Source organism: Acanthopagrus latus, chromosome 16 (assembly GCF_904848185.1).
Source record: "Acanthopagrus latus isolate v.2019 chromosome 16, fAcaLat1.1, whole genome shotgun sequence".
In the NCBI taxonomy this organism is placed as follows: domain Eukaryota; kingdom Metazoa; phylum Chordata; class Actinopteri; order Spariformes; family Sparidae; genus Acanthopagrus; species Acanthopagrus latus.
This window is the reverse complement of record NC_051054.1, coordinates 15,359,940-15,378,838: the sequence shown is the minus strand read 5'-3', so window position 1 is coordinate 15,378,838 and position 18,899 is coordinate 15,359,940. Positions and strand designations below refer to the sequence as shown.

General features: G+C 46.6%; 1 protein-coding gene across 3 annotated transcripts in view; it reads left to right on the top strand.

The window, feature by feature from the left end:
• The first annotated feature begins 10,060 nt into the window (after positions 1 to 10,060).
• The window catches only part of crim1 (cysteine rich transmembrane BMP regulator 1 (chordin-like)), a 36,410-nt gene continuing 27,571 nt past the window's right edge, over positions 10,061 to 18,899 (top strand). For all 3 annotated transcript variants that reach the window (XM_037072431.1, XM_037072432.1, XM_037072430.1), the window contains exons 1-3: positions 10,061 to 10,850; positions 15,193 to 15,354; positions 15,625 to 15,798. In XM_037072431.1, coding sequence (XP_036928326.1) covers positions 10,553 to 10,850; positions 15,193 to 15,354; positions 15,625 to 15,798 — 634 coding nt within the window. In that variant the 5' untranslated portion in view covers positions 10,061 to 10,552. The remainder of the gene's footprint in view (positions 10,851 to 15,192; positions 15,355 to 15,624; positions 15,799 to 18,899) is intronic.

The following is an 18,899-nucleotide window of genomic DNA, read 5'->3' as shown; positions in this document are numbered from 1 at the left end:
AAAAGAGGGGGGGGGGGAGATATGTTGCACATGCAGAGGATTGGACAGCTTGGCAGTGGATTTGTGTGGAGATGTGCGTGTGTGTGTGTGTGTGTGTGTGTGTGTGTGTGTGTGTGTGTGTATTTTGGAGGCAGTAATAAGACCGTGAAATGATAGATTCCCTTCCCTATGGCTGGCAGCGGCGCAGGATTAGACACACTGCTTTTTCGGTTTTGCTGGCAGTTGGATGGCAATTCATCCATCTGTCAGCGTCCACCGACAGTGCGACACTGACAGTCCCGAAAAAATGCAAAGTGTGCACGTTACATAAATACGATCGAGTTATAAAGCTCTCTTGCAAAAAAAAAAAAAAAAAAAATGGTCCAGCAAAACAAAAACCTGACAATTCACAGCGACTGCTCTCTGTCTCTACTGTATATTTGCACAGGAAAAACTTTGCAGCCTACTGCATTTCATTATGAGAAATCCAGATGTGCTTCTTGGCTGCCAGTGAATGTCTTCAGCTGTGTATGACACTGTTGTTGGCCTCCCTGCACCGAGTGCAGACAGAGAAACGACGCCTCAGGGCAAGACTTTCTGCTCTCTCCCTCTCTCTCCCTCTCTCTCCCTTTGCCATCCCTCCCTTTTGCTGATCTCTCTCTCCTTTGTCTCCTTCCTTCGCCCTCCTCCTCTCTTTACTCGTGCTTTTTTGCACCTTCCTGCCTCTCATCTCTTGCACTCTCCATTGTCCGGTCCTCCTTTTCAACCCTTCCTTCCCCTGCTCTTTCTCTCTGCCTGCTGCCCTTATCGCATCATCTGCCGCATCAGAGAGACGAGGTTGGTCTGACCAGTGACAGGTAGTCAGAGGGCATGTGGGAGACGGCTCCAGAAAGTCTGCCCCTATACCTACTTCGACACCGGCTCTCCTTCCCCCCTTTTTTTTTTCTTTTTTCCCACTCAAGCACACACAGTCATTCTCAGCCTGCATGCTGGACCTGTCGTGTCAAATGCCACATTAGTCAAAAGGAGTCCTGGAGGTTCATAGAGAGCAAGTTGTTGCTGATATCGATTGAGCCACACGCTACACGAAGTTAGTCACTGCCTTTACTCTTGAAACACCTCAGGGCCCAAGGCATTGACATTTACAGTTTCATGTTATCCTGATTCGGGATCAGTGCTTCTTGTTTTTCTTCTTGCTTCTGGGGCGAATAATGTGGAAGCAAAGGTCAAGGTGCACCAAACAGCCAAAAGCATCACAGCACCTTTTTTTGTGTGTGTGTGTTCCTGTTCCTCGAATCTAGCTGCACTGATGAAGGTTGGAGTTGATAGATAATAGCTGGAAGGATGACGGAAGGAAAGTTTCTGCTGCGATTTGTATCGATTTTCCAGCTAATGAGGCACATCACTGTTGATTTCATTCACACCTCCCAGCCTTTCGCACCGGCAGAAAACCTGTGTTGCCCTGAGGGATCACCACAGGGGAGACTCTGTCGGATGATTTTGTATTCTCTCTTTACTCAGCTGATCAATAATCACCTCACCATGCCTCGAATTTAAATTCATATTTACTCCTTTGCAAGTAAGTGACCTTAAAGAAACCCTGATTATTGGATAGTTGTATCATTCTGCCCTCTATTGATGCCATCACGCAATTGCAAGATGAATTTAGTCCAAAATGATTATTTTCTCTTTAGATACTATTTTAAACATGTTGAACCATGTCAGTAAAGCGTCCTGACCTTATAATTTGCACCTCTCACCTAAAGCAGAACCATAAAGAGGATACATAAAGAGGGCACACAAATCCATATGCTCCTCAACGGGCTGGAAAACACTGAGGAGTTGAGGGCAGAGCAGGCTGCATCAGAGTTCTTACTTCAGTGGTCTCATTGACCTCGGCCAGACAGGCCAGTGGACACGGCTGTGCACTGAATCGGATCAGACGCAGCTGACAGACCACCGTCTAGACAAAGAGCAAAACGCCTTCCTAGAATTGTTTGTTGGTTGGCTAGTGGTGGAGAGAAAAACAGGAAGAGTGAGTGACTAAGTCGGTAAAAACCTCGGCCCGGGAGGAATAAAAGCCTTCCTGCCTTTAGATGTTTCTCCTCACACGTGAGGCGACTGGCAGGCAAGGAGAAAATGTCATCGAGTGTATGTTATGTGTGATTAAAAAATAATAATAATTAAAAAAAAGGAGCCTGAGCACTGTGGGATGAGGTGCAACTAAGGTTACAATGCACTGCCTGCATGCCATCACACGGGGGCAGCACCGCATTGAGGGAAAATAAAAGTGAGCTCATGCGTTTTTTTTTCTCTCTCTGGCACTTGAAGGGGAAGTTTGTAAGACATGACTGGAATTTTGGTTGGAAGCATCCAAATTATTTTGTGCTATCAGCACAGAGTGTGAGGAGCACGAGTATTGATGTCTACATACTGGCTTTTATGATGACATATAACGTAATACCATAGAGATAAAGATATGATATCACGTGTAACAAGTGTTCCCGCTTTGACATTTTGGGAAATGTGCTTATTTTGTCTGGACAAAGTCAGCATGCAGCCAGTTAGCATAGCTTAGCATAATGACTGGAAAGAAAATAAAGTGGGGGGAAACAGCTAGCCTGGCTCCCTCCAGAGGAAAACTACATTAAGAAAAGCTACTTTTGCGCAGGGAGAGGCTAGCTGTTTCCCCCTGTTTACTGTCTTTACTGTGCTAAAATAAGCTCACTGGCTACTCGTTCATATTAAACAGACAATTCTATAAGACTTAGAACCATATAATAACCCTATTTACCAAAATGCTGAGCTACATCTTTTAAAGTCTACCCAGCAAGACCACCTCTACTTCAGAATGCTCAATAAAAAAATGTAAGAAACACTTCTCATCATTCCTTCCACTCCTTCCACTTTACCTGGAAGTGGCAATTCAGACAATTTTACATCCCTCAAGTGTGTTTTGTGTGTCAAGTAAACACAGAGTTTATGGATTCACAGAAGTATTTATACAGCACATAACTTGCACTCTCCCCCTCCTCTGACCTGTATCTACTTTCCTTAAGGCCCATGTGACTGCAAGCACGCACATGCCGGCGATGGTAATGATGTCAGCTCGCTCGCTTCACCTTCATAAAGGTCAGAGAACGCGCACATTTCTCGCATTCTTGCTCCCGCCGCCTGTCCTTCCCCCCACAAAGACAGGAGTAAATCTGTGTCCCAGACATAACATTAAGCAGTGATCATTTTCCCCTCGCAAGGTGGTTGTTTCACCTCGATGTTTGAGTTAGTGGCACTGTAATTATGCCAGAATTTACAGCTGAAACACAGGTTGCGACATTCCTCTGCCAGCTGGAGGTCGGCCTGTAAATCTGGCACCTTTACCTGAGGGTCCTCCCCCTCGAAGCCCACAGAAACCGCTAGAAACGTCTGTGTATGGTCACAGCACAGGTGTATGCGTACGTTCAGAGCGAGAGCAGGATGTGATGCGAGTTAATCAACAGGATGAACTCCGAGGAGGTGGAGTTAATTACATTCCCTTGATTCTTAAGAAGCCTCATTAGCCTGATTAATAGTCACTTAATGAACACCGCAGGCTATTTAAGACTTGGAGTTGATATTTGATGAGTGGAAAAAATCTAATGAGATGACTCACCTTTGTTTGCTCATTTCCTTTTATTTATTTTCGAGTTGGGAGAGTTTACAATCAAGTGGGGTAAAATGTTTTGGAGAGTTTTGAGGTATTATGCATATGAAACATTTCATAGCTGATAACATACAGCTGGAAATGTGTATGTAAAATGTGAGACACAGCCATGCTGCTGCTCAGGGTAAAAGGTGTTTTCCACAATCTCTAACAAGGAAGAAAGTCTCTCCCAAAGGTCTGTATATATGGTTAGAAGACATCAGTGACACATGATGGCACATTTGGACCCATTCATAATGGTCAAAGTTATGCTACTGTTGGGCTTAATTTGATATATATATATATATATGATTGGTCTTTATCAGAATAGAATTACATTTAGAAATGTCCTGAAAGTAATGTACATTAAAGCTGCAATAATCAATATTTTTACAACAAAATAGGAAAACAGGTTTGATTTTTTTTTAACGTAATGTGAAAGGAGGACAAATCCACATCCAGACTTTACACACAAAAGCTTTTTATAAACAAACTGTATGCTACCTGTCTAATATGCCACATATTTCCTTCAGGGGCTGGTGGTGACCAAAAGAGAGGTATAGGAAGCCTATCATGACTTGTTAACCAAGCCTTCCCAGTATGCCTTGCAGGAACACTTGCCCCTACTCTTTTGCCTAGCTATGCTATGATGCTAACCAGGACTACAAACTAGGCTTCTAGGTGATGCTTCTTGTCTGCTGGACACGTAAATAAACGGCAACATAGTCTCTGTGATGTCACCCATAGGTTCCCGAAGAGCCGGCGCTCAGTGTGGTGGCTCTGGTGTTGCCATCATGGCAGTGCCTACCCAGTGGGCATAGAAAAGGAGCGCAGGTGGAGCTGAGGCAGGCTGAATGAAGCCTGGTTGTTCACTGCTAGCTAGACAGTGGATAAGTGTCACTGAAACTACACTTTTGGCACTTGGCTTTGGCTTCTTTCTTCAGCCGGAGAGGTTGCTGCTTGTTTAAAATACATTCTGGACAACAAGATGTTTGGCTCCTTTACATTGAAAATCATTTAAATTGCGTTACAATGACCTCATGCAATATAATGCCTGTGAAACACAAATACATCATCTACTTTAATAAGATTTTGGTGACGAGGACGTTTTGGACATGTCTGACACCATCCATATTATACTGTTCAACAGGGAGCCAAAAGAAAAGGTCTTGCATATGCTCACGTATACTGTAAATGTACAAGACAGTTTCAGTTCATCTGCATGACAAATATCTCCAGCTACACCCACTCAAAATGGTTTATGACCAGGTAGAAAATATGGGTTACAGCCTCGCCCTCTACTCATTTGCTGTAACTGAAGACTCTCCGAGGCTCACTCGTTCAATAGACTCAATGATCCCATGCAATGAGGAGGAAGATTACACTGGCCAGGTGTTATGGGAATGGGACACAAGGGCTCATTTAGGCTTCAATCCACTGAGGAATTCACCATCATCACCTAGATTTGCAGATTAAAATTTCTGAGAGGACCACTTAACGTTCCGCTGGAGCGGGACAGGGGTGAGCAAGTATGCCACTTGTAATTGTCAAACAAGCTGGTGGCCACTCACTCCCCGAGGTCACAGGATCTCACCGGCAGAAGGGGATGGAGGGAGAGCGAGAGGCCCAGTGTTGGGCACAATCCGAGCCAGAGGATCTGAGCCATGACTGTAGGAAGGGTCCGGGGCTGAGTCATACCAACTCATGATGCCAATCGAACCCAAAAACCTTATGTGTCATTACGCTTTTAGAAAGTGTTGATGTAGTTGGTTGGTTGAAAATGCTGTAAGTCGACACTGCGCGTGGTGTAGAGTTTAGAGTTATTCTATTAGCACTAGATGTTGTAACTGTATCTTGTCAGTGCTGACATTTGGATGTTTAGCACATGCAGTATCTGCCTTTGATGTCTGCACATCTGAGTTTAGCAGTCATTTGGTTATATGTTAACTTTGCATGATCATGTGATTTTGAGAATCCATCTAGACAGGCTTCAAGCTGCGTGCTTGTAGCCAAACACACAGTGGTTTGGACCAATCAATGAGAGGAGCGCCGTGCATGCATGTCTATACCTAATTTTGCAGCCATACATCAAAAATGTCAACCTCATATAGGGAGGGGATCCTTTGTGTCATTACAATACATCATCTAGGAGCCATTAGTGCAAAAGTTTGTGCCAATTCATCAAGTAGATGTTGGGATATTTTTCACAGGATAAGACAAAAAAAACCTGTGACCTAATCTGATGGTAGATCAAATGACATCTGCCGAAGCCTCCGATCGAAAAACACCTCACTCAGCAGTGATTTACAATATTCAGGATGCACCTCCCTCTAGGTGGCCGGCCATCTGCTCAGATTTCTGTACTCTCCCCATTACCTCACAGAAAGCAGCCAATTCACGGACTACAAAGCCAAAGTGGAGTACCTAACCCTCAGGGCTGGATGAACCCACTGAACCCTAAGAACATTTACAGCTTGAAGCCAGAACAAGAGGGGCGGACTTGTAGTTTTGTGTCACTGTGTCGGCACACTGCTGCTGCGATGACTCTGGGGGTGCTGCGAGAAGACTGCAGGAGACCCGACGGTGTCAAAACACATTATTATAGGCCCTGCATGGGAAACAGCAGCTGGAGCAGACCTCACAGAGAGAAAGAAACAACACAGGGTTAGGGAGGCAGAAGAGAAGGAGACAAGAGGGGCGGCATGAACAAAGAAATGATGTTGGGTGTTTTTGTGACCTAGACCCGTGAATCAGCTCTGACAGCCTGATGCATGATGAGTTAGTCTTTCTGTTGGACTTCTGCGACTCTTTCCGAACGTTTTCGCACAAACAAGCGAAGAGAAGCAGAGTGAGAAACAAAAGCACTTGTGAGTCCCTCTGGATGGCAGTCACGGAAAAAGGGAAGTAATCATCTCTGTCGATTATTACCTCAATGTGCTGTAAACTCTCAGAAGAAAAATCATCGTGCGGGAACTTTTTGGCTCGTTTTCTTCGCGCTTTGTTCACACCTCTTTGTCATGCATCAGATCTTTTATTTCTTATTTTGGCTGCTTGCATTAAAGAAAACAGATGACCTCACTGGTTCTGGGTTTTGAAACAAGCCATTCATTAGTCTCCGCGCTAAATGCTCCGACTGGCTTTCATACTCTTTCGGCTGTGAGTATGCATCGCCATTAAAAAAAACCCCTTTACCACCACGACCACCTCCCCTTGGCCTGGATCTGTGAAGTATGTCTCCATGCGTCCACAGATAAGCTAAGCAAGGGCGATAAGCAGCACTGTACACTGATCCTCGGGGGGGAAAAAATCCTGGAGCACATCCCAGGGACTTGTAATCAGGTGTGCCGCACGCTGTCCACTCAGCGTGCACTCAACAGCCCATATCGCACTCCACATTCAGCCCAGTGCCACCTCCAGAGTTGTGTTGCTCCAACCATCATTCGCACCCTTCTACATCCCCGGGAACACCTCCTCAGCCACCGGTCTGACGCCTCCGCAGCAGTCGGGGTGTAAATCAGCTGCCTGTGCAATGGATAAACGAGAAGCAACAGGGGTGGGTGACACGAAGAGGTCGAACAATCTCTGGAACAGATTCAACGCCGCTACCCCACCAGTGATGATTAAACCCACTGTCACAAACATTGGCACGAATAGGATATCCCGGGACTTCAGTGCTGGGAGACGCTGGGAAAAGCTGGTGCCACTACCGCTGTGTTTTCCCAGAGCTCTGTGACTCAGAACATCATTAGCACACACACACTACCGTTAGTCAAAGCCCTGTGAAACGCCCTTTACTGCCTCACCTTTTCCCCTTGTTTGCTCCACTCAAAGACTCACGTGCAACACCCGGGCGCATGGTGTAGCAGACTGGGCTCTGTTTTTTACGTGAACATGGCGTCAAATCTAATTGTCTCTGTTCGCGCCTCATTCGGCACTTATTTGAAATCTCAAACAATTCAGAAATGATGGATAGTGTCACCGTGGTTTGCGGCGCCAGGTGTAACAAAAGGGAAGTTTTTCCAAATGCCAGACTCATGCAACATTTGACACAGCGCACATGCTCAGAGTGAGTCTAATGAGGGTGTGTTCTAGTCGTGTCGTTGATTGCTGCCATTCTTGAAGAACAATGCCTCATTTGTGATCCCCAACAGTATTTATACTTTTAGCAACTAGTGAGGATGGATAGAAAGAGAACCAGAAGGTGCTGTGTTGACCTTTAGGCTGGCCAAAAACAAACCCCAGGTCCTTGATAGCAGGATGAGAGGGCCCACAGAGCAGCCAGCTGGCCCCGTTTGAAAGCCCATCACCCAGGCAAATAGGTCAGTGCCGCTGGGCCACAATCTCTGAAACCGAGGCTCTCCAAGGTGCTGGTCTGATCTGTCGTCAACCAGCAGTGGGTGTCCGGCCAGCGGTCAACGGGTCGGCCCATTTGACAAGCGCTTTTAAGGAGGGGACGGAGCTGAGGGAGGGCGGGGGGAGAACGGGAGGACAAGAGCCGGGTTGTGCTGCGAGGGCTGATTATGCGTACTGCGAGGCCGCTTTCCTGGATGTTGTGTTTGTGTTGGAGCCGGTGGCTCCAGGCAGATGTTGCAAATGAAGGAGGTGCTGTTGTGTGTTGACATTGTGGGGGGAAATCGTCCCGGATGACATCTGATTGGCGTTTGAAGAAGAGATGTTTCCAATGACAATGAAAAACAAAAGATCCCTAATATTGGACCATCCTCGCACTTTGGATATGTGATATTTATTACAGCATCAATCCTTTCCAGTTCCAGTTTTTATTGCTAAGTTCTTCAGAGCTGGCAGCCAGCTTCTTGTAAAGCAGACTTTTTCTTAAGATTTGTCACGGTGGGAAATAATGTGTTTTTATATGCACTCTTTATTTTTGTTAAACAGTGTTGTTTCTCTGGGTCCTCTGCCTCTGTGGCACAATCAGCCTCCAGCTGTGCCCACTGCCCACACACATATACACACACACTCACACACACACCATCCATCTGCCAGTGTAAGCACACAAACACTGCCACAACAAACATCAGATGACCTTTTACCTCCCCGAAGCCGCCTGCGCACACACAATCGGACACCTGCAAACACGAGTGAGCACACACTCATCCGCACACAAAAGGTAAAGCTGTGGACTGATATATGGGCTTGATAAAGCCCGATGTGTTTGATTACGGGGCTCTGACAGACTTTACGGCTGCATTGTCGAAAAGAGATAAGCTGCTGGTGACAAGAGGTCTTACAGATACTGTATATCAACTCTGTCGTAAAAGTTGGTCTTAATGAGGAAGGGAGTGTATGGACCATATACTGTCCTCTGGTCCAGACGTCCTCAAAGTCCTTGAGTGGGTTCCAGTGGGGTCTGCGGGGAAAAGGGGAATCATTTATTTTTGCTAACATTCCAGCCATAAGTAACACAGTGACACAGGGGTTCATACACTATCTGTAATAAACAACTCTAAAAGCCACAGTCTTATCAGATGGGGGACCCGGAGGCTAAATCTTTGTAATGGACCTCCCTGGTCTAATTGAGTCAGTTAAACGAGACACATTATTCTTTCTTGTTTTTTTTTATTTTTTTTATTTCGGTCAGTGTTTTATATAGGTTCTTGTGCATGTACAAGAATCTACTGAGTTTAAAAGGTCAAAGTCTAACAGGACAACTAGCAGAAGCTTTTCTCTCCCACAGAAAACACTGCTCCAGAAACGCTCCATAGGTAGTACCCCCTTTAATTCTGTGACTTTGTGACATCACATCACAACACCCTGTCACACATTTGCATAATTTATAAGTAGAGGCTTAGAAGATAAATTAAGAATGAGAAAACTAACTAACTAAAGCATGTAAATGTATTCTAGTAGTAATACAAAATGATGAGCTTGAAATGAGCGTAACATGTGTTCTTTAGGGAAATGATGATCTTGCTGATTTTATTGCCATGATTTTATAGACTGTAATCAGTATTACAATATGTAACATTTTGAACTAAAGCAAGGACTGGTGATAAAATCATCCATGCTTTTCTCTCTCTCAGAACACTGTTTAAAGCCAGTAGGGTGGCAGGGTCCGCCACGTACAGTAAAACAGTGTGAAACAGTTTGCTTATTTAATTTAGGCAAGAAGCTTTTCCCCTTCTGATAAAAAAAAAGTTGCACCTTTAAATAGTTCATCACATTAACAATATCTGTTAAACCACACAAAAGGTGTGTGTTTGGTTTTGTTGACAGAATATGAAGCAGAAACACACACACAAAAGCAACTTGCACTCGGGGCATTCAAAGTTGCATCATTGCGCAACACGGCGCGGGGATAAATCAGTTCAAACCCGCCCTCCGTTCGCTCCCTGTGACTGGTCGCCGCATGTGTCAGTCAGGGGGAGGGGTGCACCGCTAATTTCTATATCCCTGTGTGTCAATTTAAGAGTCAGATTGCGCTCTCTCTCGCGTGTGCGTGGATGTCAGCCACCGCAAGACCCCGAAAGGTAGTCGGCGACAGCGAGCCTGCCCCGAGCGGACCTTCCACTGCCTCGGTGCGGGATTTCCTTGAGACCAGATGAGACTCTGGAGACGTGCGCCTACCTGCTCGCGCTGAGCCCCTCTCCGCCTCTGGATATCACTGCCGCTTCACACGCATCCTGCACACTTTGAGTCTCGTGGTATTTATAGATATATATTTTGTTCTCGTTCTGTGTCACGGAACGGCACACGCCTGAGAGAGGACTCATCAGAGTGAAACTTTGAAAGGAGACTTTTCAAACTTTGGAGTTCCATCCAGTAGCGGTGAGCTCATGTGGTTTCTCATCTGACAAGAAGAGGAAGAAAAAGAAGAAGAAGAAGGAGCATTTCTCTGGGAACTTACAGAAGGCTTTATTCTTTGGGGGGGGGAACATGTTCAGCAAGTGCTCCGTGGTGTTATTGAACGTGCTCTTTCTGGTGCGGGCGCTCTCGGCTCACGAGTGCACGCCGTGTAGCCAGCGGACGTGTTCCGGCAAGGCGACGCACGGCTGCGAGGGCGGCCGGAGCCTGGCCAGGGATCCGTGCGGATGCTGCGACCAGTGCGCCCGGCTGGAGTGGGAGCCGTGCGGCGGACAGGACTGGGCGCACGGCTACTGCGCCCTGGGGCTGACGTGCGCCTCTTTCAACACCACGGGGGCAGCCACGCTCCCTGAGATCGGAGTGTGCAAAGGTGGGTAGCACTAACAGTGTTTTAATGAAATCACTGAGAGATTGAACGTGTTGAGTTGTTTAACGGTGCTAAGAAAAGAGCCGGAGGCGTCAGTTCTTTTCAGCCGACCTCCTCATTGAAGCGTCCTGAAGGCACCACCATTCAGACGTCAGTTAAGTCCTGGCTGCAGGGACTGTGTCAGTGTTTACCTCGTCTCTGGTCTCGCCTGGAGCAGCTCCCCCCGGGGTCTGAGGGGGGCTCTTGACTGGGCCGGGGAGAGGAGTCATGTTCAAGCTGCTCTTTCTTTTACCCCCTTCAGAGCTTCATTCACTCTCAGGATGACAATAAGATTGGCAGCGGTGATCTGGCACCAGGTTACACCTCAGCTTCAGTAGGATGAGTGGTGGAAAACAGGCAGTGATTTTTAGATAAGACAAAAATGTCCGTTTGAGTCCATGTGAGGGGCAAAATAGTGGATTACCCCCATAGCGTGACTCTGCTTTTAAACTTGGACTGTGCTGTAATTCAATAAATCAGCTGCCTGCTTCTTGTCTGTAATGTTTACACCAGGGGCTTCAGTGTGAGATGTCATGGTTTGACAGCGCGATTGCAAAAGACCCCAGCAGAGTTTCATTGGCAGTCCTGTGAAGGCGCACTGCTGGGGCTTGTTTTGCCCTGGATGTGCTCGTGTTACGCACAATTTGAGCAACCTTTCTGAACTTCAAAGAAGAAGCTGGGTGTCAGATTCCTGGCGGTGAACGAAGTAAGTAGCAATGGCCTCTTCCCCTGAGGACCACCCCCCCCTCCAGGCCCCTTCACCTGCACTGTGTCCGCCCTCTTTTGGAGTGATTGAAAGGGACTGACAGAGAGTAAGCAGCTCACAGTGGGTGTCTGGATCCCCCTGACCCGGCCCTCCCATCATCCCTCTGTGGGGTGGTCCAACAAGGGTTTTTCAAGGGGTCTCGAGCCCCCAGGCCGTCCCGGGAGACGCCGCTGCTGATTGTGCCTCACACACAGGTTAGCTTGGCGTCTGGAGGACATCTCCTCCGCAAATTAACAGCTTTGGAGACCTAATGGCTCCCCTGATTGAGTCGTGCCTCTGGTGCTGTGGCTCCAGGGGCCTCGGAGCACGCCGCTGACCCCTAAATCAGACACACGAACGCACACAATCTTGATATCCCAGAGGGTCTTGGTGGGGGTAAATCAACACCTCCCAGTGTGTTTTCAGGGGCCACGGTAGGCAGGCTGCTGGAGGCTGATCCCAGATTTCCCTCCTCGAGCTCCAAGGGTCTTAAAGTGATTAGACTCGCAATCAGGAGTAGGGGGTAAATGTTTCCGCTTTCTGATCCGCTGCTTTTCTGCTCACAGTTTTGATTTTCTGGGTGGCCATAATCTAAGTGACTGTGGAGGCACAACAACCTTAGGACACAGGTGATATATTACACGAGACGTGGCGATGCATCATTGCCCAGCCTGTGACCTGTTATTCTGTGTTTAAATCCAGGCTTATATGCCATAAGATCTCAATATAATTTGGCTTTTAACACCAAAGCTGATTAATATATCAAAAAAAAAAATGCAGATTCAGGCTGCACTAGGTGATTCAAAAGGGAGTATGGAACAGGTTCCTTTCAATCATCTGCGACTATTGAACCGACTCTTTCGGTTCTGTTGGTTTCAGAGCCATCAATTCTAACCTGCACAAGCCTCAGTCGGATCATTAATGAGTCAGACGGACTAAATTGACAGGTTCCCTGTCCTCCCTGCTACCAGGCGATGGCAGTTTAACAAGGGGGTTGCATTTGGATCATTTGGCTAAAAAACAGGATGTCATCCCCCCGTGAATCACCAACTGGGTTGCATGTTGAGTCTGTTGGATGTCTCGTGACTACGCAGGCACCTGCTCTTGGGAAAAGTCATATTTGAGTCAGTGATCAGGTGAAATCATTCAAGCCTCTGCTGCCAAACGACTTGTTCTGGTGTTCTCATTGTATTCTCGCGTCTGTCCTCCCACGCCGCGCTTTCCCCGAGCTCCAGGGGCACTTAACATACCACGTAACAGAATGTCTGTTTTACTGGGACGCTATGTTCGCTGCACTCCTTCACATGCCTTCTCCTTCTCCCTTCCTCTGGTATTATCTAATGTTTCAAAGACTTCCTTTTTAGCTCGCTATCAGCCGGAGGGCCTCTAGAGGTCAGTTTTCCCATCCTGGCCCTGGATGCCAAGACAAGCAGTCTCAGTGGCTGAGAGAGGAATCCCCCTGGGATGAAGCCATAGACCCTGGCTACAGTCGTGCCAGGCCAGATAATAGATACCAAGGGCCAGACCAGACCGGGGTCAGGCTAAATGGGGCTAGACTGAGGCAGACCAGCTTAGGACAAACTGGGCCGACTGGGGTCAAGAACAAAAATGAGTTAATGAGACAATGCCCGCAGTGTCCGGCCCAGCCATTCATTAATTGTTTTGACTTCCACCTCTTTTTTCTACATGCCAGATTTAGCGCCCCACACAGACAGGCACCCCTGCCACCACCACCTCAAAAGAAAATACCCTCCCAGGCACAGGAAAGCCTCGGGATGGAAAAAATGTGGAGCCGAGGATCATTTTAAGGTGAAAGGAAATCACAGCGAAAGTTTCGGTGTGGTTTATTGAAAAGGCTGCTTGTGCTTTGCCAGCCTCGTTGGCCCATCTGGGAGAGCTATTAACAGCACAGGCTGGCTCAGGTTAAAGGTAGTATTACCTTCACCCCCCTCCGTCGGCCGGTGTTTACTGCTCTGCCTGTGAGCATCGTCCATCACAGAGGAGTCGTCCGCACCACCAACCTCAACTTGAGGAAAGTGTTTGCTGGGATGCTGCTTTCTTCTACAGTCACAATGACTCACTTCGACAGTAAAATGTATTACTGAAAGACACTGACTTTACCCCACAGTGGAATATCTGCTTTCAGTTAACAGGCATGTGTGTTTTATCATGATTTACAGCATTTCAAAGCAAAGCTGTGGAATTCTGTTTCTTTCCAATCACTTTGAGTCATCGCTTCATTAATCCTCTGACTCCTAACTGAGAATGAAAAGCATTTGAATTTGAAATTTTGTTTGAAAGGAACGCATCCAGGAATTGTTTCTGAGTTTCTTTAACAGTGTGAGATTTATTAGGGAATAATGCAAGAAATCAGGTGTATTCAGATTGCTTGTATCTATGATTGCGTACAAAAGGTTTGTTTGATCGGTTATGATGTATTACTATAGAATAAAGCAGTTGTAAGTGATATATTTTTGTTAAGATAAGTGTTGAATAGCTCAGTTTTCACTGTTACAGAGTATTTGGTTGGTAACCTGAATGTCTCTCCTGCCGTAATAAGAGAAAATAAATGTTATGGTATCCCTGCCCACTCTATCCAATCACGACAGAGAACTCCGTAAACTAGCGGTCCTGTCTGCTTGTGATCGTGCTGAGAGTTTGTTGCTTGTGTTTGTATTGGATTGCTAAACCTTTTGCACCTTTTCCTCCGCTGCATTGTTCTGGTGTGTAGCTGTTTTGAGAAGAAAGCCAGAGTATTATGATAAGCTCCAATCACGCGTCCACACTGCTGGTTTGAGGCCTGGGAGCTAAATGCTTGGGAAGGGGTTACTCTGTGTTACAGTTTGTCTCATCCTGTTTACTCTGCTGCCACTCTTAGCACGCTTGGACGACTGTGAAGGAGGGTAATTTGGGGGTATATATATATATATATATATGGGTGTGCATTCATGTGTGCATGTGAAAGGAGCACAATGGGTGATGTATATGTTGGGGCTGTTTAATCCCAGGGGTTTCGGTGGTTGTTCAGCCCACATGGCAGTAACGGGACACATTCCTTCCCATGGTAAAGTTTTCATCCGAGCTGGGCTAAGCCTCGAGGTGCCCTCCCAGGGGGGTGAGGCTCACTGGGAACAATAAAGCGGGTATGGTGCAAGTGGCCTGCGTACAGAAGAGGCGTTCCAGCAACCAGCAGAGATGGAGACCCTGGGAGGGCCCCATGCTGTGGAACAAAAGCAAACAAATGGGCTCAATGGCTAAAGTAGCGTGGCACGACGAGGAGGGAGGAGGTAGGAGGTAGGAGGGAGGAGGGACAGCAGCCCAGAAATACACTGGTCACTTCAGGAATGACGGTGCCAGGGCGATGTGTTGCAACACGGCCTGTAAGCTGGCTAACCCTCCGGCACTTTTGGGAAACCAATCTCGGCTTCTGGCACGTTTCACCTCGTGATTACGCCCTGTCCAATGTCTTTTTATTCCCAATTAGAATAGACAAGCTAGCCAGATTGAGAAGTCAGTGTTCTTTTCCCTCATGACCCCCGTTCGCCTCGCTGTCCTCCGCAGTGCTCCCTGACCATCCAGAAGCAGGCCTGGAGGACGAGCGCTGTCCCCTGATGACCGGCTGCGACAGAGCTGGAGGTCAGTGCGTGTGCGATGCCCGTCACTCCTGCCTGGGCTCTTTCGCCTACCCCGACCAAGAAACCTGCATGAAGGCCAGCAAGTCAGGTGAGCCCTCTCCCTCCGTCACGCACACATGTTGAGATGCAGACACACAAGCACAGAAGTTAGGGGGAATAAAGCTGTCCATTGAGAGGAGCTAATCCATAACAGATGTGGTTCTGAGGTGACTAACGCTACTTACATATCATAGTGATGACACACACGCTAAAAGCTTTGTCTAGCGGTTCCCCTCTCACCCTGAGTGGTGCCATTGTCTGTGACTCATTGATGACAGTGGTCTGTGTGTGTGTGTGTGTGTGTTTGGCTGGATTTCAGAGGGTCGGAGGCACGAGCACCGGGACAGACACAGAGAGAAGTATGTGGGACCATCCAACCCGGCCTGCATGTTCTCAGGGTGTAACCTGACCGCCGAGGGCTGTGTGTGTGAGTCTCAGAGCTGCCATCACCACTTCGCCTACATCAACCGCAGCCAGTGCCAGGAAGCCGCAGGTAACCTTCAAATGACCTGCGACTGGAACTGACAACCACACGGCAGCCCAGAAGCGGCTTTACTCAGCTCGAGTTATTTAGTGTTAAGATGTGGGGATTTATACCGGAGTCTGAAATAGATTCTGCAACTACAAAGTTACAGCCCACACTTAAGGACCATGCGTGTGCTGGGCATACAACATTATTCAGTATGTATCTGACATGATTTTTGCAGAAAAAAAGGCATAATTACAACACTGAAATGGCACATTTTGGACCGGAATGGACTGGGGCCAGCTGTTTAGCATGCTGATCTTCAATAGATATCTCTGCCACACAATGCATAATGTTCACAATCACAATGTTAAAACTGCTATTTATTCACATTCTGTTGCTTTGCGATGGTTTTCAACTAAATTTCTTACATATTGCCCCTTTAATATAAACACTGATATAAGCTGCTTAAGTTTGCCCTCTTGTATAAACAACCTGTCAGCGGAACACAGAATTCCTTATGTCTAAGCTCATTATGTGTGTAAGGAAGCATATTGGCGCAGACCAATTAAATGCTTGTGACTCCAAATATGGTCGCCTTTGAATATAAGTAAAGGGGACCTTTTAAAGTTTAGGGATTTTAAATCTCTTAGATGCGATTTATTTCGGAGACATATCATTATCATATATTTTAATCTGTTCTCTCATACTGTACAGTGTTACAGCACTGTATTCCCCCTCCTTAGCATCTCTCTCTTTAAGACCCCTGCTAAATACACACTCTCCTCTGATTGGTCAGCTCACACACGCCTGACCCAGTACCACTAACAACAAGATAGCAGCTGTGCTAAATCAATTTCTTACATGCCAGACTGACTGCTAGACATACATTATGTAAATATGTGAAATAGTGAAGTCACAGAATTAAAGGCGGGACTACTGATGAGGCTTTCATTAGCAGTGTTTTCTGCGGGAGAGAGGAGCTTCTGTTGGCGCGAACGTTGCCATTTTAAACTTTCACATGCACAAGAACATATATAACATGCTGAGGGAAAAGAAAAAATCAGAATGATTGAATGATTGATCATCAAATCAGTTGCAGATTAATTTGATCATTGACAACTCACTGATCATTGCAGCTCTACTTTCCATGTTACAGTCAGAGGCTGGGGCAGGTACGGGAGGAGGGAGAGAAGGAATGAAAATTAAACAAGAGTGAAAGAGAGAAGGTGCGAACCTGACTGACGGAGGAGCAAAAACAGAAACGGCCTCCAGTAGCTGCTGAGACTGATGATGGAAATATGGAGTGATTCAGATGGATAGAGTGTGTAGGATGAATGCTTTGCCCTGTGTGGGAGGTAAAAAAAAAAATTCTTTGAATCATTTGAGAGAATCCAAGAATTTATGTTTACCTCCAGCCCTAGCAGTCTGCCTGATTGACACTTCTAGGTGAAAAATCGTTATTGGCACAGAGACTTTAGTTTCCTCAACTGGATTGTGAGGTGACTGGTAGATAGACAGGCGCTAAGTGGTGGCTGCCTCCTGAGTGACTTGGATTGCAAGATTGGACAGGACTGCCAGTGAGTGATCCCCTGTGTATGTTGGGTAAACCTCATCTTACTGAGTGAGCTTTCTCCAAGCCAGAAAACTGGAAAAACCATGCTGTAAAGCTGAGCGAAACTGGTTTCGGTGTTATGGTGAACAGATTAAGTCCGAAGCATGTGACTGTGACTGCTTTGTTTTTATCCACATGTTGTTCTCCTCTGGGACTCAAGGTTCTCCTTTGCTTTGCAATTGGCTGACATTTCGGATGGAGAGCAGCTCGCTAGGAACTTCTTGAGGTTATTTAATAACACAGAGGGTTATCACAGAACAAGTCTGGAGTCATTTATTTCAGTAAATCCCACAGGAAGCGTGTTCATCAAACATCATATTGTTTAGACGTATCATTGAAGTCTAGTGTCCCAATGAAAGATCTGCTCCACTGTGTTTTGCAACTCCCTCATTTCAAAGCCGGAGCCCAAACGGATGACAGTTTAAACTCACACCAGTGAAAACTGTAAACAACATTTTTCAGCAGCTTATGAGTTCTCGCTGCGACACACACCCACCCTCTCTGATGGCCCCTCATTAAGTAAGAGACCAGGATGTGTGCGTCTGTTATGTCTGCAAGTATGCATGTGCATGTGGAACGATGCACACGTGTCTGCGCGTGATAATTATCTTGTTTGTGTAGATGTCTCGGCAGAGATTTTCCTTTGTCTGTCATCAGGAGGAGCTTCCTGTGCGACCAGACTGGGAATCTGTGGTTAGGATCCTTTTTCGCTCAGTCCTGTTGGACTCCGCAGTGACTGCGTCCGTCAACCCCTTGTTGTCCTGACACAGGCAGTTATTAAGATCTGCAGTAGCTTGCCCTGGTAATGTGCGATAGCAAATGCATCCCGTAAATCTGCTCCTGAGGTTGAACGCTCCATTTGTATTTGCATGCGTTGGGAAAATTGCTTCGTAGATGCATCGTGATTCTCTCTTGAAAGAGAGAATCGAAAATAATGTAAATAATAAAAATAGATAATAATTTTTAATAATTTAAAACCCTTTGTTTATTTTAATCATTGATCGTTAAAGGTGTAATATGTAAGAGTTAGGCCACCTGTTGAATGGGGGCAGCATATTGGTAGTGTAGATGCGAATTGCTGCTTAAGTAGCTGCTGTTAGCACAGTTAGCCGTAACGAACTGGAGCTCGGAGCACCGTGACAGTGTCAATGTTTACACCGCTAACACTACGACTTCAGACCAGGACAGGCCAGGGTGGTTCTGGTAGAGTAGAGTATTGCTCAGGCCTCTGGAAATAGCAGCTTTTGCTCAGGGGTAGAGCCAAGTTCTTGTTATCGGAAGGTTGCTGGTTCGATTCCCCCTGGTCTGCTTGCGGAAGTGTCCTTTGGCAAGATACTAAACCCTGATGTGCTGGATGGTACCTTGTATGATAGCCACCGAATGTATGAATTACTGTGAGACGTTTTGGACAAAAATGCCCTAAATGTAAATGTAAATGGGCACTGACTGAGACCCATCCTCCCTCTCACTCCTCGCCTGAACCTGCCATATCTCTCTCATACCCGTAAATCAC